The 16,941-nt window shown below is 55.5% G+C and overlaps 6 protein-coding genes across 6 annotated transcripts; 3 read left to right on the top strand and 3 right to left on the bottom strand.

Annotated features, from left to right (window-relative positions):
- Positions 1-1,101: 1,101 nt before the first annotated feature.
- Positions 1,102-3,363, top strand: CMQ_4479 (uncharacterized protein; the record flags this gene model as incomplete). Its single annotated transcript, XM_014312635.1, has 2 exons — positions 1,102-1,274; positions 1,368-3,363. 2 exons carry the CDS (start codon positions 1,102-1,104, stop codon positions 3,361-3,363), a joined length of 2,169 nt encoding a protein of 722 aa, XP_014168110.1.
- A 382-nt stretch (positions 3,364-3,745) lies between these two features.
- Positions 3,746-9,035, bottom strand: CMQ_4878 (set domain containing protein; the record flags this gene model as incomplete). Its single annotated transcript, XM_014313034.1, has 4 exons — positions 3,746-7,030; positions 7,086-7,214; positions 7,291-7,796; positions 8,096-9,035. The coding sequence occupies 4 exons, from the start codon at positions 9,033-9,035 to the stop codon at positions 3,746-3,748; spliced, it is 4,860 nt and encodes a 1,619-aa protein (XP_014168509.1).
- A 1,340-nt stretch (positions 9,036-10,375) lies between these two features.
- On the top strand, positions 10,376-11,812 carry CMQ_4785 (sphingolipid long chain base-responsive protein lsp1; the record flags this gene model as incomplete). Its single annotated transcript, XM_014312941.1, has 5 exons — positions 10,376-10,432; positions 10,552-10,612; positions 10,709-10,842; positions 10,902-11,085; positions 11,139-11,812. 5 exons carry the CDS (start codon positions 10,376-10,378, stop codon positions 11,810-11,812), a joined length of 1,110 nt encoding a protein of 369 aa, XP_014168416.1.
- A 374-nt stretch (positions 11,813-12,186) lies between these two features.
- On the bottom strand, positions 12,187-12,618 carry CMQ_4493 (lsm domain containing protein; the record flags this gene model as incomplete). The annotated part of the gene is made up of 2 exons (XM_014312649.1): positions 12,187-12,396; positions 12,451-12,618. 2 exons carry the CDS (start codon positions 12,616-12,618, stop codon positions 12,187-12,189), a joined length of 378 nt encoding a protein of 125 aa, XP_014168124.1.
- Positions 12,619-13,356: 738 nt separating this feature from the next.
- On the top strand, positions 13,357-14,563 carry CMQ_4696 (uncharacterized protein; the record flags this gene model as incomplete). The annotated part of the gene is made up of 5 exons (XM_014312852.1): positions 13,357-13,476; positions 13,558-13,609; positions 13,750-13,935; positions 14,003-14,330; positions 14,398-14,563. 5 exons carry the CDS (start codon positions 13,357-13,359, stop codon positions 14,561-14,563), a joined length of 852 nt encoding a protein of 283 aa, XP_014168327.1.
- Positions 14,564-15,068: 505 nt separating this feature from the next.
- Positions 15,069-16,680, bottom strand: CMQ_4442 (FAD dependent oxidoreductase superfamily; the record flags this gene model as incomplete). Its single annotated transcript, XM_014312598.1, has 2 exons — positions 15,069-16,440; positions 16,517-16,680. 2 exons carry the CDS (start codon positions 16,678-16,680, stop codon positions 15,069-15,071), a joined length of 1,536 nt encoding a protein of 511 aa, XP_014168073.1.
- Positions 16,681-16,941: the final 261 nt, after the last annotated feature.

Here is a 16,941-nt window from a genome sequence, read left to right as displayed (position 1 = left end):
ATCTGTGCATTGTGCCCGAGCATATTAGTGACAAGGTGAGCGCACAGAAATTTTGCGCGACCGGAGGATCGCCGAAAAAGGACCACCGCCAATAGACGAGACCGAAGGTCAATAAAAGGGGGGGCATAAGGACGCAAGAAGAGAGATATGCCCAAGAAAGAAGAACGAAAGCAGAGAAGGTCCGCCCAAGGAAGAAAAGAAGGGGGACAGCCGGCAACACAAGTTGCCTACGTACCACCTGTCATATGCTTATCTTATTTTACTTTTTCCGTTCTTATTTCCTCTGTCATATTACAGATTCTGTCACCAACAACTCACTTGTCGTGATCCCGTCGTCTCACAGCCAGACACTTGATTTCGCCCGTCTTCTTTCTTACCTACTATTTATTGGGCCACTCCCCTGAGCAAGAGCCTGTTTTCTTTTTCTCCAGACTACACTTGTTTGCCTCCCTTGGGCCGTCTCCGAGTATTCTACTAGCTATTTTGAGACTTTTCTCTCTCATTTTTATTCCCACTTACACTTGTTTCATTCTTTAACCTATTCGATTGCATCTTGCAGCATTACCTTCACAACAGCCACGGCTGCTGCCATCTTCTATCATTCCTAGCCACCATCTTCCAATTTTGCTTACAGGAACAGGCAGAAGCCACCGAGACGGAAAACCCGCTCACAAATACCAGCCTCCTGAACGCTTTCGGCCCGTTGAGGCTTCCTTCACTCACCGCTCACTATCTGTCCTTCCTGCCTTGACAGTTATCACTCATCCTAGATTTTCGTGAAGAACATACCCTCGATCTTCTCAGAGCAACATTCTTTCTCCTGTTCTTGATTCAAAAATCCTTACCTATTTCTCCTATCAGTCCGTGGCCAATCGTGGAGAATTGACTCGCTACCCCCTTTCCCCCTCACCTGTCATACATGTTCCTGTTTGAAAGCCATACACAAGAAGAGCATTTGAGCTGTCAAAAGAAGGCACAGAAACAGACACAAGAGCAACGTCTCCCGATACCAGGCGCTTAAATTCCACAGCCATTACGAAAAGGCAGGCAAAAGAAAGCAGGGAAAACAGCACCAGCGTCGAAATTAGAGACAGCAGCACAATGATTCACCAACACTACGACCCACAGCAGATCATTTGGTTTCTTCGGAATTTCTGGAAGTACACCCGTGAGGACCTCATCCAGCTCTGGAACCACCAGTATGAGGATGCGGATTTCGGCAAGAGCCAGTACCAATGGCTGAAGAGCCGCTATGGAATGAAGGGTGAATGGGGGTAGGCCGATGTTTATCCTTTTTTTCTTCGTTTTCGATTTTTGTCTTTTTTTATGCTTTGCTATTCTCTACATACTGACAACAAATGATGTAGGGCCGTTCTCAATACTCCTCCGTATCCTGGGGCCCGACCAGGCGGTCCGGGAACAGAGAGTTTCGTTCCGGCCAACATTCCCACTCAGCCGCCGCGGGTGACGTTGCGGACACAGTCGAGCTCTCCTGCTCCGAAGCTGGCCTCTGGCCAGCCAAACCCAGAGGCGATGGCTGCCATCTACAATCCGGCCACCGGTCGTACCAGAATCATGAGCCGTGGTGCCCAGGGAGCTCCTCGGCCAAACACTGGCCCTTCCAGTCACCCTATTGCACCGTCTGCTTCTACGACGATGGCACCGGTGATGAAGACCACAGCATCGGCTGCCAATACACAGGGTACATACGTGGCCACCAGCAGTGGAAATACCATCGGAGGCAACAATGGAAGCAGAGGGAGCACTGGTATTAGCAGCTACCACTTTCCCTACCCGCTGACAAGCTCCTTTGTGACCCCTTCTTTCTTGACAATGCCCCTGTCTGCAATGCCGACGTCCAACCCGGCGTCGTGCGTCCAGCCGCAGGCTCTTCGCTACGGCTCTCTGGGCTCCTCGTTGCCGTATCATCTCGCGGCTTCGGCGCAGCCTTTCATGCATCTAGGCCATGCCTTGGACAGCGACGACTCGTTCTCGCTTGGCGATGTCCCTTCAGGCTACGGGCTGGGCGGAAACTCGCAGTTCACGGCCCTTGCGCCCGCATTCACAACGGCACCCTCTGTTCCTACTCAAGCATATGCAGGCATGTCTGCCAGTGGTCCGTTGATGCCCGAAAACGTGTTTGGAGGTGCTCCCGCCCCAGTGCTGGGCACAGGCCGAATTATGGGCCACAATGCAGGTCCCGGACAGCACATGGGCATGGAGATTGGCACGGAAGAGGGCGATGGCCAGACGGGTGCAGTGCGCTTCTCGCCTGCCAGGCGAACGGGGTCGGCAAACAAACGGAAGCGCAGGGGCGTGTCGGTGGACGTGGAGCAGCCACAAAGCAAGCGGATCGTTCTGGACCCGACCGCTCGTATTTCTGCCGCTGCCGATTTGGTGGCCGCCAAGGTGGAGGCTCCTCGCAGCAACAGCAGCAGCAACAGCAGCACCGTGACCGCTGCTGTGGCCACGACATCCGGAGGTGCCGACACGACGGGCGCGAGTCCTCCGGGAGATCACTGGTTTGACGGCCTGCATACAGGCTGTGGCCTGAACGCTTGCCAAATGCACTATGCCAGCGGGGGTGTTTTTTTTGCCTCCGACAACGACTGCATGGCGGCCATGCGCCAGGCCACGGCGACGGCCAGCCCGCCGTCCGACGTTGCCGTTACGGTCACGAGCAGCCCGCCGGTCGTGTCGTCGGCCAACGAGGAGGAGACCGACGCGGACCTGTTGGCCAGGCTGCTGGGGCTGGGCGATGGCCAGTCCGATGGCCAGTCAGCCGCATGTCCTCTGGCCCTGCCGTCTGTGGCACCATGCGGCACAAAAGATCACGTGACATCGACATCGCTATCGCTGCAGGTCCAGAACCGCAGTGGCAGTCCAACCGCTGCTGTGGCGGGCAGCACGCCCCGACAGGTCGATCTGGGCCAAGCGGCCCCTGGCATGGCTGCTGGAAGCAGCAGCAGCAGCTTTGACAGCAGCAGCGGCAGCTTTGACAGCTTTGGCAGCTTCGACAGCTTCGACCCTACAGCACTGTTTGCCGAGCACTGCGCCGGGTCCTGGGATCTGGACGAAGTTGCCGCAGCTACTGACGACATGAATGTGGCCTTGGGGTCGGCCTTGTCGACGCTCCATCAGGCTGGCGAGCTGTCCGACATGGTGGTGCCTAGCACGGCCGCCGGCCCACAGACGGACGCCGACGACCTCATCGACAACATCCTGTTCGGCGCCGACGTCACGGCCAACGCGACCTTTCTCGTCGATGGCGGCTGCAGCCGCAGTGGTGGTCTTGATGACAGCGGCAACAACTTGAACAACTCCGCAGCCGCGGACGGGAAACCCATTGACCTCGCACAGTAGAACTGGAGCGACTTCTTTACCGAACCGACCGACTAGCTAGCTAGCTGTCGTTGTCCTTGTTACAAGTGTACGAAAATATGCGCCGCGTTTCGATTCATCTTTCCTCGATTTTCGCTTTCCTGTCTTTCTTTCCTCCTTCCCTCCATTCCTCCAACAACAGGGACCGGTTGATGGACTCGCGGCCGACAATTTACACATGCTTGCTCGTATCTTGACGTTACATGTATACAGATGGGGACAGAAGAGTATCAACAGGCCTGATACATACAGAGCCATATTACAGATGTAGTGATAGGGAAGGCCGAGCGAGCCGCCTCTCCATCAAAATATAAGAAAATAAAGAACCGAGAAAGATACATCACCCAAATTCAATTAACGCCCATCAGGACGCCTCCGATCGGTATCGTGCCGGCTTCTGCCGTCGTCGCTGGCTCCGGTCGACCGAGTCTTCGCCGTCTTCCTCGTCGGAGTCGGCCACCACCAGTCCTCCATGGCCGTTTGTGCTGCCGCCGTTTCGCTGTCCGTAAAACTGGCTGGCCGACATGATGCTGCCCTGGTCGTCGTCCGTGCCACCTCCACCACTCTGCTCTAGCTGCTGTTGAAGATGATGCTGCAGATGCTGCTCCTGCTCCTGGTGCTCATGCTGGTGCTCTGGATGAAGGCGAGTGCGCTTTCGTAGTGGCGTGCCCGCTACAAGAGGCTCGTCGGAATCCACCGCTGTCGCATCGCCATCACCATTCGCCGTTCGTGGTCGTTTCCGTGGCGGCTCACTGCCACTTCCATGCGCTTGCCCATTCGCATGCCCATTCGCATTTCCGCTCCCACCAGCACGACCGCCTGTCATCTTCAAACGACTGGTGCCGCTGCGGAGCCGCTCGCTGTGGTTGGCGTCATCATCGTCCGCGTCGTTGTGCTGATCGTCGTGGCGACTGGGAAGTTCCGGCTGATGGTCCTTGCGTCGCTTCGTCCCCTCATTTCCGGCAGCCACCACCGCTGTTATTCCGATTGCTGGCTCAGTTGCCGATCCGGCTCCTGTCTCAGCTGCTGTCCTAACTGTCGTAGTTGTTGTTGTAGTCGTCGCAGCTGCCGTCACTGTCGTCGTGGCCGCTCGTCGACGTCTGGTCCGCGAGCTCCGGCGTGAAGGACTGTTCTGAAACTCATCGTCTGACTCGTGCTGCTGTGCTCCCCGACGATGATATCGGACCGGCGCCGTTTCGTGCTCCTCATCGTCCATCTCGTCCATCTCGTCATCCTCGTCGTAGAGATGATGCCGCTGCTTGCGCTTCATCCCCCGTTTCGGCTGCGCAGCTATGTCGTCATCCACGTCCATCTCGTCCACCGATTCGGCCACATGGGCCTGCGCATGCGCTGGAGGTGCCTCTTTCCGCGCCCCCTTGGCCTTTGCGCGCTTCACCGTGCTGTTGCCGTTCCGTCCGTTGCCGTTCCGCGAGGCCTTGGCGGCGTTCTGCGTCTTGCGGTTGCGTCGCTTCGCGGCGCCCTGGCCTCGCCCACCTTCGGTACCGTTCAACTTCGTGGCTATGCTCAAGTCGTCCTCGTCGTTGACGGAGGCCTTGTCCTCCAGAAGCTTCTTTGTCAGGTTGGGAAAGTTCTCGCCATAGTTGAAGAACAGCTCCTCCCCGGCCTTGATGTCGCGCATGGCCGCAAACCGGATACGGAACTCGCCGTTAACGTAGAGGATCTTGGGCGTGATGTTGCAGCCACGTTTGTCCTGCTCGGACGCGTGGTTGATGTACCGAGATAGATTTCCGTAGATGGCCGCGTCCACCCAGATGCCGTCCTGCTCCAGAAGCGTGAACAGATACGACGCATTGGACTCCTGGTTAAACACATCGCCACGACGCGCCTCCCGGCGCACTCCCTCGTCGTGCGTAATCAGCTCGCCGATGTACTCAATCACGAACTCCTCTGCGCTTATATCCTCCGCAGTGAACAGCCCGTAGCCACAGCCGTCGAGCTGCGACTTGCCTAGAAGCACCGTCTTCGACTTGCCACGCTGGAGAGCGACATTCTGGCAGCCCGTCCCATGCAATGCGTCGTTGTCTCGGTTACGCGGATCCGCTCGCTCGCGGGATCCGCATCCACCGCACAACACCGGGTCGCACTCGCGGTTCAGCTGCACACAGATGCACGGCTTGCCCTCCTTCTGCCGCGCATAGCACGTCTTTCCAGCCGCGTGGCACGCACATCCCGTGAACTTGAACGCGCACTTCTCCGACGTGCAGCGGCAGAACCGCTCGCAGAGCAGCTTCGCCTCGGCACAGGGACATCCTCGTACCACCGTGCAAGGGCCGTCGTGGTTGCAGGGCTCGCGTTGCTCCCGGAGCGCGTGGATGTGCGTGTACGTGTGGTCCGACCAGTCGCCATTGAGCACTTTTCGGTGGCGGTCATACCAGCTCACCGGCTTTGCAGCCGGTGGATCGACGATCCGATCTGCAAGGGCATACGGTTGGGCTGTGTGCATGCCCAGCTCCTTCATCTGCCGGTAGACCTCCCAGCAGAATCGGCCCAACAGGGCCGCAGCAGTGCACTGCAGATTGACAGAGCTGTCGGCAAGCGTGTATTGAAGGCTCCGCAAGAGCGTCGTCTCATTTTCCGTCCATGCGCGATTAGCAAACGCAGGATCGCCAATATCGTAGCTCCGAAAGCATTGGTTCTCGCAAGGAGGCGGGAGTGCACTGTTGAGACGAATTTCGCTGCCGTTGGCAGCCGATCCGCTTGAAATGGCTTTCTGCTGGAGCTGATGCTGCTGTAGCCGCGCCCTCGCTTGCGCCTCGCGACGTTGCTCAACATGCATCCAAAGCTTGCCTCCACAGTCCTCGATCGAGAAGCAGCGCCGGATGTTCTCAAAGTCAAACTCTCCATGCTCACACGAGTGTGTATGGCAAATCATACATCCGAGCATGGAGTACGTGCCAAGATATTGCTGAATCTGGTCCAAGTGGTTTTCTTTCTCCTGCTCCAGCCGGCCGACCAGGCTGCTTCCAGTGCCACCGGAGGAAGCGGCAGCTGCTGCAGCTGCAGCTATCGCAGCGTCTTTCGTGGCTTTCCGCGGGTCGATCATGTTTTCAAACGCTTCATCCTGCCGGAGAACGTCGTACAACGAAACGTGCTTCTTCTCAAACACGCGGTTGAATGCATCCGTGAACATGCTGGCAACCATGGTGGCCCGTGGCGTTCCAGCACTCTCACCACATGAGCTGAGTAAGCTGTTCTTCTGCTTGGGCGTAAAGGACGACTCGTTCTGCAGCTCGCTGGCCATGTACCGGATCAGGGTCGTCTTGCTGCAATTATCGATTCCAAGGCTAGATATCCACCTCTCTAGGTAGATCGAGACAACCTTTGCATACTCGGATGTGCGGGTCGAAGCCCACTTATCGAAACGCTTGGAAGTGTCGAAGCCCGACTTCACCTCCATGCTCTCCAGCTCTTCGATCCACTGGTCAAATTTCTTCTTATCCTCCGATCCATCCTCGAGATCTCTAAAATGGGGGATGAACTTGAGCGGCGTGTTTGGAGACAAGATGTTCTTTGCAATCTCTACATGGTGAAAACGGTATTTTGGCACCTTGGTGTTGGGCGTCTTCAAAGAAATGGTCCGGACATTCATCGCGCGTCCTTCCGGCCGACGCTGATTGTCTCGGTATAGCTACATAACACTGTGAGCAATTGGGAACCAAGAAACGAGGTGGTAGTTGTCTTACTTTTATGCGAACTTTTAGCGGCTCTTCCGCATCTGCTGAAGGATCCACGACCTGATGATGGAGTTCCGCCAAGTCGTCAAACGAGCTGAGATGTTGTCGAACACGCGGCTTCTGGGTGACGATGCAGTGCTTTACATAGCGGGAATGGTCGATATGCAGATCTTTCACAAAGCCAAGGAGGGCTGTTTCGATCTTGCCAGAAGACCAGTCGATTCCTTTCGGAGTCATGGCCTGTGGCGGACTCGGCCGTGAGGCGGCCTTCTCTGGGGAAGAGCGTGTAGGCGATACCAGCGTCGGAGACTTGGGCAAAGGTGAGTGTGGTGAGGGAGGGCGAGAGACAACCACTCGACCTGAGATAGGCTGAGCAGGGGTTAAAGCCCTTGTGGCAACGTCGGTTTGCACAGCGGGTGCCTGAGCCGAAGCTGCAGAAGTAGGCGTTACCGGCGAGGACGAGAGAACAGAGGAGAGAGGTGGCGATGGAACAGTTGACGACGGTAATGGAGACGCCGAGGTTCTCAATCTCAACGGTACAGCCGGACTGGGAGCTGACGCATGCGGGACAGTCACGGCTTGAGGTTGGGGTGGAGCTGGTGTCAGTAGGGGAGAGCCTTTGGGCGAAGAAGAGCGAATCGATGAGGATGATTTCGATGGTGATTGTTTGGTGAGAGGAAGTTGTCTCGGTGGCGATTGACGGCGGGGAGATGGCTCGGACTGTTTTCGTGTCAGAGAGTGAGGGCGATGTGACGGCTCGTCTGAGCGTGGCTCAGACACCGCTGCCGGACGTGGGGAATACTGAAGGGCAGGAGACGGTTCTGGAAGCGAATCGACTGCGGCAGAAGCTGCAGCGGCAACAGCAAGCAAACGGGGCGAATGCGAAGGCGGTGAATTTCGCAAAGAATCTTGCGGGAAATGATTCATAGGGCGAGAAGAACGACCATCTGGACTATGTAGCGGGGATGGCACCAGGTGAGAGTTCCGATTTGCAGACGGATGCTGCGCAAAATGGTGACGTCTTGGGGAGCTGATGAGAGGAGGCAGCGTCTGATCATTTGCTCGGCCAGGCTTATAGGGGGGTAGCTGGAAAGCCTCCGACTGAAGAGGCGGGGACGGCCTGTTGTCAGAGAAGTGCCCGAACGAGGACCGACGCGAGGGGGCCGACTGCTGATGAGAAGCGTTCTGGTGTGCCATCTGTCTGGACGGCTGCTGACTGAAGTAAGGCTGCGAGTTCTGCCGCTGCAAAGGCGGGCGCTGAGAGGCGGCCTGGTACGAGGACCAGGTGGGAGCAAACCGGTGAGAAGAGAAATGTTGAGAAGGTGATGGCGGGTGGCCAGAACCGATGGGCGTTGACCTCGAGTCGCGACTAGGCGACGAAGGGGGTGCGAGCCAGATCATACGCTGTTCCGACTGCGAAGAAGAAGCCACTCCGGTCGATGACTGCTGGTGCTGCTGGTGCTGAAAGCTGGAGCGATGGCGTGCCGACGGTGACGATTGTGAGGCGGTAAACGGTGCCATGGGTGCACGCATGTCTGGGAGGGACGTAGATGCAGACAGGGTCTCCTGTCGCTCTGTCCTCTCCATCCTCCCCGCTCTCTGAGACGGAGGTGGCGGATTAGCAGGTGCAGACCCTCTGGATAAGCCGCTTGAGCCGGACGAGGAGAGACCCATGAGGGAGCCAAAATTGTTCGCGGCATTGTTGAATAGAGAGCCCAGGCCGCCGTAGCCGCTGTGCCCCCCCGAGAGCGGCGTGGATGGCACCGAGTACTGGGCGCTGCCACCCAGATGGCGAGCCGGCTGCGAGTCCGAGCTGCTGGGAAACCTGTGCCGTTGTTGATAGGGGCGGTCATGAAGACGCGACAGCGGCGGCTGCCGTGGCGAGTGGACGGCGCGGCCGGCCTCAGACTCATCATCGCTCCGCGTGAGGTCGATGACATCGTCCTGTCTGCGAGCCATATTGCGCTCGACTGCCTGCTGGACGCCCCGTTGGCTGCTATGACTGCCTCGCCGTTCGTCTTGCGTGATCGGCATTCATGTCAAGTGGCTGAGCAAGTGGCAGCAGCATGCAGTGGACAGCGAACAGAGAAGCGGAAAGCGAAAAGCACCCAGCAGCAAGCTTAGCAATTCCCTTCCTGGACAGAAAATGAAGCGTGCAATTTCATGAGACAGGACGCCCGAGATCCATCAAGGATGTTTGGGGCTGGCTGCTCAGGACAGTAAGGCGACGTCCAATGTAACCGGTCGCCGTGCTGTGTTGACGCTTGAAGAAATAAACAAGACAGAGATGCAGCAGGAAAGCACGGCCCGACGCCCCCTTTCGCCAATTGCGAACAGATAATTCTATGCCCACGCGACGCGTGTTGATGGGCCGGGGGGTGTGCAGCTTCCAAAAGATCGTGAAACCTTTTTGGGGCGATTAGAGACGCGCTTCAGAATATTTCTAAGCGTCGCTCTAAATCGTTTAATAATGGCGAGGCAGGCGCGGATCGCGCAACGGCGTCTTCTCCTCTCACGGAGATCGATCACGTGCTTTGCATCACGTGAGCCACGTGAACCCATCCGGGTGCACCGTGCGCTTTCACCAATTTTACGGAGGAAGGAACGGTGGGCCTGGGCCGAGCTGCGTGGAATGGCAGTGGATCTGCAAAAGCAAAGCACGCCCAGCTGGGCTCCGGTATCTTACGAGCCAGCCAGCCAGGGCGGCGTGGTATGACGTCTCTGGCCTCGCCGAAAGATGTCTGCTAAACGAATAGCTCTCTCGCTAGTGCCATGCTTTCCTGCCGTTCGGGCGCGGCCTGACGCATAGTTGTCCCCCCTCCAGCAACACGCTACAGGGCCTCTGTGGCTGTGTGCAGAGTCCCTCCTCGCGCTAGCCGGAGCTAGTGCCTAATCTAGCACACTTGCGCTGGCCACATCCCAAACCAGCTGGTCCAGGATGACGTCGCCGCCTCATTCCACCACAAAGGCTTGTCGCATGCGGTCCCCTCGACTCTTTTCCTTGGGAGCTAGAGAACTTGCCCTGGGTACGTAACTCCGTTTGCGCTTACAGATGTGCCGAGACTGACATCAACACATTGCAGCTGTTATAAGTATATCTACCCACCACGTCATTCATTGGCTTTCACCTTCTCTCTCTTTCTGTTTGCAACAATTTCTGTTTTATTTTTATTTTCTTTCTTATTAAATAACGCAACTTGCTGCTCGCACCGCCTCGATTGAAACATCCAATCCCTCTCCGGCGAACACACCATCAGTTCAACATTCATAGCTTCTCGCATTATCAAACCAACGACATCATGCATCGCACATACTCCATGCGCCAGTCGCGGGCGCCTACCGCTTCGCAGATTCAGGTACGCTTACTCACCTGACTACTGAGTCGACTGTTCTCCCGGTTGGCAGGGCTGCCCATTCAATTACCGTCCCCTCCCAAGGTTGAGCTTTATTATGCTGACGGTGCTAATTCTTTTAGAACCCTCCGCCACCGCCCTCCACCACCAAAAGCGGACGACTCTTCGGTCGCGGAGGCTTCGGTATGTTGCCTACTTGTTGCCAACTCGCAAATTTTCGTCAATGCATTTGCGACGTTTGAGAGAACTTTCGCTGACTGGTGTTGGTACTTTTTGCAGGCCATGCGCTCAGAAGAAACGCTGCCGGCGCTTTCGGGCCCGACCTGTCCAAGAAGCTGTCCCAGCTCGTGAAGATGGAGAAGAATGTCATGCGTAGCATGGAGACCGTCGCCAGAGAGCGCATGGAAGTTGCGGTATGCATTTCTCTCCCGAACTTCCCTTTGTCTCAGCTTGCTGACATATTGCGTTTCAGCAACAACTTTCCCTCTGGGGCGAGAACTGTGACGAAGATGTGTCGGATGTTACGGATAAGCTTGGTGTACTTCTTTATGAGATTGGCGAGCTGGAAGACCAGTACGTCGACCGTTACGACCAATACCGTGTTACCGTCAAGAGCATCCGCAACATTGAAGCATCTGTGCAGCCCAGCAGAGATCGTAAGTCGCTGCCCCGCCAAAGTATATTTTCCGCCCAATTTAACAGCAGACAGGGAAGCAGAAAATTGCCGACGAGATAGCCCGCCTCAAGTACAAGGAGCCCAACTCGCCCAAGATTGTCGTTCTCGAGCAGGAGCTCGTCCGCGCCGAAGCCGAATCGCTTGTCGCCGAGGCCCAGTTGTCCAACATTACGCGCGAGAAGATTAAGGCGGCGTACACGTACCACTTCGATGCCCTGCGCGAACATAGCGAGAAGGTGGCTATCATTGCTGGCTATGGAAAGCATATGCTGGAGCTGATCGACGACACACCTGTGACGCCCGGCGAGACCCGTCCGGCCTACGACGGCTACGAGGCTAGCAAGGCTATCATCCAGGATTGCGAGGACTCTCTGACCAACTGGGTCAGCCAAAACGCAGCCGTGTCTGCAAAGCTCTCCACACGCGCGCGCACGCTGTCCACTCGTCGCCGCAACCTTATCAAGGCGCGCGCTGAGGGCAACGGCCACGACCTGTCTGCCCAGGACACGCCCCTCCACGACCGCGACCAGTGGGTCTCAGCCACCGAGCACAGCGATACTAAGTACGTCGACGAAGGCGAAGACGACGAAGACATTGAGGCTGAAGAAGAGGAGGACGACATTCACAGCCGACACTCTGTGCTCGACAACGACACCAGCCTAAATGGCGAGAGCCGTGGCCGGACACACCAGGCCATTGCTGCATAATCCTGGACAATCTTACGGGAAAAATGTAATACGGGTCGTGTTTTTCTGTGTTTTCTATATCAATGCTGTTCATGTTTGGTTTATTCCCCTTGCCTTTTTAATCTCCTTGATTTCACCACCACCTCTGCACTCCTGCTCTTATAGCTTGAGATGTTTGCAAATGTATTACTTCGTGCTATTACTGCGTTAAGCAGAATAATAATAACATATTTTCTACAATATGCATGCACGGATGTACGAAGGGAGAGCCATGGCTGCCTGGTATACTTGTAAGCTTGGTTCGGAATTGAGGGTATCAAAAGTGAAGTGAAAGAAACAGCTAAAATCCAGATACCAAATTGGCCAGCCGAGAAGTATGTGGGGCAACCTGCCTTCTACCTACGCATCTGGCTGAGAAACTGCTCGACCTCGACCTTGACAACGTGATTCCCTGGCACGACGACCAGTCCAAGATACCGGGAGACCATGTTCACCGCCACCTTCCCGGTGTTTCCGGCCAGCTCAGCCTGCCTCGCCTGCTCCGCTATCTGCCGGGCCGTCGGCTGGCGGTACTCGTCGGTGTGTGCCAGCACAATGTTGTAGTCCTATGGCCATCAGAAACAGGTCGATATGAGGTGAGCACAAGAAGTAAAACCCACCGGGTCTGTGCACTTGAACTGGCCGCGGAACATGCGGCCGTCGGTGGTGCTGACGACGAGGTTTTTGCTCAACAGGGAGTGCAGAAACATCTCGCCCTCTTCCTTGATTCCGATCGCATTGCCTCCCGGCTTTGGTGGCACAGCTGGCTTCCTGACTGGGCCCTCCATTCTCACTTGTTTGCCTGCCTTGGGCAACACGTCGGCTGGCTTCTCGGAAGGGGGAGTGTCGAAGTCAACGTGGACAGGTTCGGAGAGTATCTGTTGGGTTTCCCGAAGCTCGAGGAATGAGGCGCAGGGGACTGCACGTAACTTCCATATGCTGCTCGGAAACCATGTCTCCAGAGTCAAGCCGCTGACCTTTTCGGCGTTAGACCTCACCGGTTTGCCACGTGGTATATCACGTGTCTGTCATCACGAGATCGGCTTTAGCTCGTTAAAAGTGTTGAGACACGGAGCTCGCCCCGCCTTCGAGCACGGAGACTCCGTACTCTGTGCAGGCGGAAGTACTCCGTGTCGCGGACTGATCCCCCGAATAACCGGTGGGACCAAGCATCTAAACCATGGCTCATGCGTCTGCTTGCATCTTAGTCCCAGTCCGTGCCCTTCTCTGCAGAGAGAAAGCGGCGAAATGGCGTTATATGTGCGGAGTCTTCGGATGCTTACCCCAATTTCGGTCTACCTATTGGTGCTCGTACATCTGCCGAAGGATTCATTTTCGAACATGATTATGTCACATGAGCCTTGATTACGCCGTGGGTCCGCAGTTGCACGACATAAGCTCGGCTCGTATACAAATAGTGGCCGTCTGGCCGTCTGCTCTGTTTGCCATGATGTTGCCCATATCCGTGCGATCCGAATATTCGACGAATATTCAAAGACCAGACGAATATTTGTACAATCAACAAGATGGAAAAGGTCAAAAAGGATTTCCCTAACGGCCTTCCAAAGCTTGCAGATCTTGCCATCCTCAATGCCGGCAAGGATGTGCCACCCGAGACAGCTTGGATTTGGGGCAAGGATGATGAGGTGCGACGTTATATCCGTACATATAATATACTAGAGTGTGTTTTCGTCTGCCGATGGGACTAACAAGGCTCCTGTTTCTAGCTCGGACGCATCAATCTTCTTACACCAGAGGTGGTGCGAGCAGCCCAGGAGAGTGAGTTGAAAGATGGCAAACTCGTGTCCTTGAAGTGAGCTGTTCTTTTCGTCATGTTTTCCATTTCTCGGTGGCGCTTCGTGCCGGTTGTTTCAGATATTGATTCAGTTGGTGCAGCTGGTCTTTGACCTGTCCGAGAGAGCCCTCCTTCCACCGCGCTGCCTTTAAGCACTCCATCGAGGCAAACCCCCTTAGTACCTGCATCTTTGACGACATTTACGACCTGAACACCCAATCTGGGAGCCAGTGGGACGGCTTCCGCCACTTTGGCCATTTAGGCATAAACAAGATGTACAACAATCTCGACCCTAATGAGATTCACACTAGTCTGTCTGAAATGGGATACTTTCCCCCCTCGAGAACAACTGACCCTGACAGAATGGGTTCATCTAGGCACCCGATGTGGCATCCAGGCAATTGCACAGCATGGTATTGCCGGCCGTGGCATTCTGCTCGACTATTACTCATGGATAAAGAAGCAGGGCCGAGCATTTGACCCGGTTGCCGCACAGCCAATCCCTCTTGCAGACTTGAAGGCTGTCGCAAAGGCTCAAAATGTCGAGTTTCGCCAGGGCGATATTCTCTTGATCCGCAGTGGTTATATTTCGCGTTATTACGAACTGGAAAAGGAGGATCCGGCTCTACTTACGGAGCGGAGCAAGGAACCCTGCTTTTCGGGCGTGGAGCAAAGCGAAGAAATGAAAGAATTTCTCCACGATACGTGAGTAAATCCAGAGTCCCCATCTTTGTACTGAAACCTTTTGCTCACACTAGTTCTCAAATTGAAGGTACTTTGCGGCCGTGGGAGGAGATGCTCCAGCCTTTGAAGTCTGGCCACCCAAAGCAGGCTACTATCTCCATGAGTACCTGCTTGCGCTATGGGGTTGTATCATTGGGGAGATGCTTGACCTAGAGGCATGTCACTCTGCTCTGTTTCCCAACACACTTATCTAAAATACATCCATGCTGACTTTATTATCAGGAGCTAGCGAAAGAGTGCGAGAAGCGCCAACGCTGGACCTTTTTTCTGACCAGTGCTCCGTTCAATACCCCAGGTACGGAAGCAGTCTTATTTTTATCAAAGACAAGTCAACTAACATGAAATGCAGGAGGGATTGCAAGCTTTGTGAACGCATTGGCGCTCTTTTGAGCTACATCCACGCCCTCGCACAGTTTTCTTTGCACCGTTTCCTAGACCGACGTTGCATCTAATGCATTAGTCATCTTCATGCGTCTTAGTTTTGCTGGCTGATTGACATGAGACTACTTGACAATGCTTGATGTTGTTGTTTGCACCTTCTTGAAACTCGCTACATAATTTGAGTAGCAGCTACGGGCTTCAATGATCTGCTATCCACAAAATAAGATTCTAGATATAGCATCACGAAGAATTGGCATTTCATCTGGGCAACACGCAAAGGAGAGCAAGCTTCTCTATTCCTGTTAAATTCACTAGGGACTAGATATGTGCAAAGCGGTCCGCAGATGGGTCTCCATCCTTGCGAGTGTTTTTCTCCATTTGGACGTACTCGTCAGTTACATTGTTAATATCCAGCCGTTTCGCCAACCTCTCCTCCGTGATAAGATAGGCAGAAGGAAACCAGGAACTGACGTCTCTTCCTGCCATCATGGCCACAAGGGCCTCGCCTGTGAGCCAGCACTTGTCCATGCCGTAGCCCTGGAAGCCGGCCGCGATCCATTCCTGCCCCCCCGGGGATGTCCGACCCGTTGCACTGACAGGAAGGTTTCCGACCAGGGGGAGCCCATCGGCAGTCATGCCCATGACACCAGACCAGATAGCCTTGAGCCTGGGCATATCGAACCCCTTTTCTGCCGACTTGCTCTCCTCATGCACGGCGCGGAACATCCGTGGCAGAATGGTGGGAAGATCCTGGAGCGATGCTGCACTCACAAACGAGTCGTCCGAGCACAGACATTCGTCCATCCGCTGGTTTTCCACACCGACGAAGATGTCCTTTGTGATCGCGTTCTGCTGCAGATAGTAGAGACCGTGGTGGTACATGCCGCTGTCAAGGTCGACCTGCGGCGGCTGCAGGAGGCTCCAGGTGCGACTTGCACCCCAGGAGGGGAAGCGCTCCGGAACAGCCTGCGTGGACATGTGTCCGCGGAAGGGATAGATCTTGCCGCGAAGGAGGGGGAGGAGATGCCCTGAGTATGCATTAGTACAGTACACGACGCATCGGGCCTTGATCGGCCCACGCGGTGTAAAGACGGTGTAGCGATGGGAGCCGGGGCTGGTATCGTCCCCGTTGTCCATCACGGACGTGGCCGGCGTCATGGTCTCGATGGCAAGACGCCCGGAATGCGTCTCCAACAGCTGAGCGAAGATCTCGGTGCAGAGACGGTAAGGCCAAAGCGCACCGGCCGGCTGGGCATAGCCGCCGACGACGTCCACGAGGCCCCACTCCTCTTCGAGCTCGGCCTTGCCTACGATACGGTTGTGGTCCTTGTGCTCCGGCAGCTCCCGGGCAAACATGGCCACGGACTCCGCGCAGTGCTTCCACAGGGCCTTGTCGTTGGACACACAGAGCTTTTGGACCCTCCGGACCTCGCTTCTTTCGCGGACCTTGGCTGACATACCGGAGCCGAGCTCCTGCACACGCTCCATATTCTTCAGGCTGAAACGGGCCATGTCCTTCGCTGCTTCCACGCCATAGTCGGCCACCCAGGTTGAGAACTTGTGGCCCGCAGCGGATACACAGTGACCACCGTTTCGTCCTGTAGCTCCAGAAACCAGAGTTCTGGCTTCAAGCACAGTGACGTGAGCGCCGGGAAAAGATGACGAGTCTTCCAATAGGGCCTTGGTGACACTGCATCCTGTAATGCTGTCATGCCCAACATAACTTAGCAACTGTCACTGCCGGTCCTCAAGGGGGGTTGCCATACCCCGAACCGATAACAAGAATGTCGGTCTCGGCAGGAAGAACGGGAGACTGTATCTTTCCAACCGTGTCGTGAATGGGCAGCTGCCAGTAGGCTGTTGTAGGGTTGGGATGTGGCAGACCGGGATCTGCCGTTACAAAGGAGCGAATCCTGGGCTCAAACGACATTTTGTTTATTTTCTCCTTTCGACAAGTTGGTGACCAGACAATGGAAGCAAATGAACTGAAACTGGGGAGGACATTTATTTAATTTTAAATTCACTGCTCCCAACTAGTAGGCTCGCTCTCCGCAAAACGGAGCAGGTCAGTCGATGAAGCGGACTTACGCTCCTGAAGCGGTAAAACTTCGCAGTTCACTCCGGACCCATATCTTGCGCTTATCTAGGACTTATTACGTAGCAATCTAGCGTCACCGAATCTCTATATTTA

Source organism: Grosmannia clavigera, assembly GCF_000143105.1.
Source record: "Grosmannia clavigera kw1407 unplaced genomic scaffold GCSC_97, whole genome shotgun sequence".
Classification (NCBI taxonomy): Eukaryota; Fungi; Ascomycota; class Sordariomycetes; order Ophiostomatales; family Ophiostomataceae; genus Leptographium; species Leptographium clavigerum.
The sequence above is the reverse complement of the archived record's forward strand: the minus strand, read 5'-3'. Positions and strand labels throughout refer to the sequence as shown.